Source organism: Nuphar pumila, chromosome 10, assembly GCF_984573655.1.
Source record: "Nuphar pumila chromosome 10, dmNupPumi1.hap1.1, whole genome shotgun sequence".
Classification (NCBI taxonomy): domain Eukaryota; kingdom Viridiplantae; phylum Streptophyta; class Magnoliopsida; order Nymphaeales; family Nymphaeaceae; genus Nuphar; species Nuphar pumila.
In genome coordinates this window covers 7,834,285-7,837,796 of record NC_143258.1, presented here as the reverse complement: position 1 = coordinate 7,837,796, position 3,512 = coordinate 7,834,285, and the positions used below count along the sequence as shown (strand labels likewise).

The following is a 3,512-nucleotide window of genomic DNA, read 5'->3' as shown; positions in this document are numbered from 1 at the left end:
TGGGGTGTATTTTGAATTGTTGGTGTCGTGAGAGAGAGAAAGAGGTGGAAAGTTAATCAGTGGAGTCTCACTGAAGATGTGACAAGACTTGAGAGCAATAGCATTAAATGTTTTCATTTGAAAAAAACGTTAATTTTTTTTAACATCAAATCAAGCTAAAAGTATAACTATTTTTAATTTCTTCTTACTTAAAATAACCCTCACTTCTTATTTTCTACTTGCAACATCTTTTAACGGAGAGATATAATTGTGTCGTGTTGACCCGACCCGTTTATTAAACGGGTTAATTGTCATGTCGGGTTACCCATTTAATAAATGAGTCGTGTTCGTGTTTGTCACATCCGACCCGTTTATTAAATGGGTCGGATTCGTGTTGAGGTATTCTGACCCGCCAACCCGACCCGATTGCCACCCCTACCGACCCAAGACCTGATGAAGGGCGATCGGGCGGTTAATGCACAATTTTTTGTGTAATCATATTGCACCCGGACTCTTCAAATCCCAAGAGGGCCGAGGGTGGGCCTTTAAACCCTACCAAAGCCCTACCAAGCAAGCCAGGCGAATCCAGGCAATGGCCTCGTTCCCTGTTTCCCTTCACCCAACCACCACCACCACTCGCCCCTCTCTGCCAGTCTCCCTCTCCTTCCCCAAAGCGCCCTCTTCTTTCCTCAGAATCCCCAGATCCGCCATCCTCCGCAGAACCCCCAAAACCGTCCCGGTAATCTTAGCGACCCGAGGCAGCGGTTTTCCTGCGACGGAAAGCCGCCTTCTGGAACCCCTCCAAGCCCTAAAGTCCCTCTTCCGCAGGGGCGGCGTCTTCCTCACCGCTACCGCCGTCTTCCTCGGCTGCCTTTGCGCCTCTTCCCTCGCAAACCCACTCCCATCCGCCGCCCCAGTCTCCGTCGAGGCGCCGGAAAGCCAGACTGAGGAGGAGAAGGAACGATTTCTTGAGGAGTACCTTGATTCCCACCCGGACGACGTCGGTGCCCTTAAGGCCCTCATGGAGGTGAATATCAAGATGGGGAAGCTCCCTGAGGCGATCTCGGCGATCGACCGCCTCATTGCCCTCGATCCCGATGAGAAGGAGTGGCCGCTGATGCGTGCCCACGTCCGGAGCTACGAGGGCGACGACGAAGGCGCGAAGCAGGGGTTCGAGGAGATCCTCGCCGAAGATCCCCTCTCCGTCGAGGCCTACCACGGCCTGATGATTGCCGCCTCGCAATCGCAATCGCTCGATGAATTGGACGGTATCTCGAAGAGGGTCGAGTCCGCGATGGTCCGGTGCCGGAACGAGCAAAAAAAGGAGGACGTGCGCGATTTCAGGCTGCTCTTGGCGCAAATTATGGTTGTCGAGGGCCGATATGAGGAAGCCTTGAAGGTCTACCAGGAGCTCGTGAAGGAGAATCCAAGGGATTTTAGGCCGTATCTGTGCCAGGGGATCATCTACACACTGCTGCGGAAGAAGAATGACGCGGAGAAGCAGTTCGAGAAGTACCGGAGGCTCGTCCCTAGAGGGCATCCCTATGCCCGTTTTTTCGATGATAATGTGCTCGCAACCAAGGTTTTCTCGCAGATGGCGGAAACTCAGAGCGGCCGGAGATGACGTTGGTTGAGTTTGCAATGTGCCCATCTCGTTGCTGGGTAAGTGGGAGTGTTTGCATTTGTGGTTCTTGATTTCACTTGCGCTTGGTGGAAGGCTCTGTTTCACATTAGTTGTTATCTAGATCTTTATGGTGCTGACTGAAAGAAGAAGAAAAGAAATGCTGACTGAAAGAAGAAGAAAAGAAATGGAAGAGTCAAAACCGATAGTTTTCTCACGTGCAGTGGTTAATTTCTTTATTTTTTTTCGGGATTTTGTTATATGTTTATACTGCTATGCTACCACATCCTTGCTTATGGGGCGTGAATAGGATTCATGATTGATTTACTTTTATGAGGCTTTTTTTGCAGGAAGATGCACATTTGTGCGTTTGATTTTATGAGGCTTAGATGGTTTCTTTGCAGTTTATTATGATACTTATTCAATTGTTTTGTTTGTTTGAGAGGAGTTCTCTTTGCTTAACGTCTGGAATTCGTTATTTAAGATTGCCTCACCATTGTGGACATTGAAAGTTCTAGTGAGGAAGCCAAATTCTATTTTAGTGTATTAATTGGATGATTACTATGGCTCATGCAGTTCATCCTTTTGTAACATTCTGTAGAAGTGCTTGAAATGCTAATCAATTTTCAAGACCAGACATCTCAAATTAAAACTAACATTGCAAAACCCGTTCTAATTTCATTCACATCTCCAAGATGTGACAGGAAGCTGAGTACACGGTTTAGTGAAGGACCAAACTGCTTAGTTTATTTTTGGTGCTCCTGTGGAGCCGTCTTAAAGCTGTTGGTCATGTTCATGTTACTCTATTTTCTGATTGTTTTGGAGATTGGACAAATTTGTTAAAAAATCTAAATCCATTTTTGTCATGTCCAAAACATAACTCTTTTGAGTAATCATTTTATTGGTTTGTTTGCGAAGTGCAGGTATTTTTTGAGGAAGAAAAATGTTGGTTACCATGTGGAGACCTTAAACAGAAGATTAGTTGGAATATATTATTCCATAGTTCATAGGAATAAGCTTCCAGCATGAAATTAGTGTCAAGCACCAGATGGGTGATTCAGTCAAGAAATCAAGGTATGCAATGGGTGGAATGGCTCTTCTAAGGCCTAGACTCTGATGCAATTTAGTATGATCTTCATTTTGAAAATTTTGTACCTATTCTGGTTGATGTGGTAGTGTTCATTTGACTTGTTCTATGAGCTAGCCCTTTTCTTTTATCTCTTGACCAGTTGAGAAATGTGGTCAACAAATTTTGAATTGGTATTTAAAATGATGTCGTTGGGGTTTTAGGGAGGATGAGTGTGAAATTAAGTTTCTTCATGTACGAAGTTTTTCTTCTAAGTTGTGATGGCAGATTCTTGGTACTCATTGAGTTGTTATGGTCAAAAGCATAGTCACCTATATCATTCAAGGTATTATCTCGGCGAGGGTATTTCTCGGAGAGTTTTTCAAAAGTTGAAAAATCTCAAAAAAAGCTCAGGGGTTTATAAATTTGAAAAAATATAAATAATAACCAAAAAATAAGAAAATAATAAGTTTTGCATTATCTTTCTTCCAAAAATATAAATGAACAAGTTTTAAAAAGTTTTCAAAATATAAAAGAAATAAAAAATAGGAAATGCAAACTTAAAATATAAAAAACTTTTTTTCCCAAAAATATTGTGATATTATCACCATAATATCGCAATATATTGGATTCTGACAATATTTTGAAAATATGGCAAGGTATTACCTTTAATATCGGCTACCTTAAAATAGCCGATATTAAAGCGATATTTTTCAAAATATCGCCGATATCGGTGACACTGGTCAAAAGCTAAACATCCTTGAGTGGGAAAGATTGGGAAGCTATCAAAATTGTCCCCTTGGCATATATCATGGCGCTATTTCCATGTCATAGGTTTGCACCCTT

At 42.9% G+C, this 3,512-nt stretch overlaps 1 protein-coding gene across 1 annotated transcript; it reads left to right on the top strand.

The window, feature by feature from the left end:
* Nucleotides 1-571: 571 nt before the first annotated feature.
* LOC149823422 (protein SLOW GREEN 1, chloroplastic-like) lies at nt 572-2,825 on the top strand. The gene is made up of 2 exons (XM_090020046.1): nt 572-1,641; nt 2,519-2,825. The coding sequence occupies exon 1, from the start codon at nt 572-574 to the stop codon at nt 1,601-1,603; it is 1,032 nt and encodes a 343-aa protein (XP_089876172.1). The 3' UTR covers nt 1,604-1,641; nt 2,519-2,825.
* The last annotated feature ends 687 nt before the right edge of the window (nt 2,826-3,512 follow it).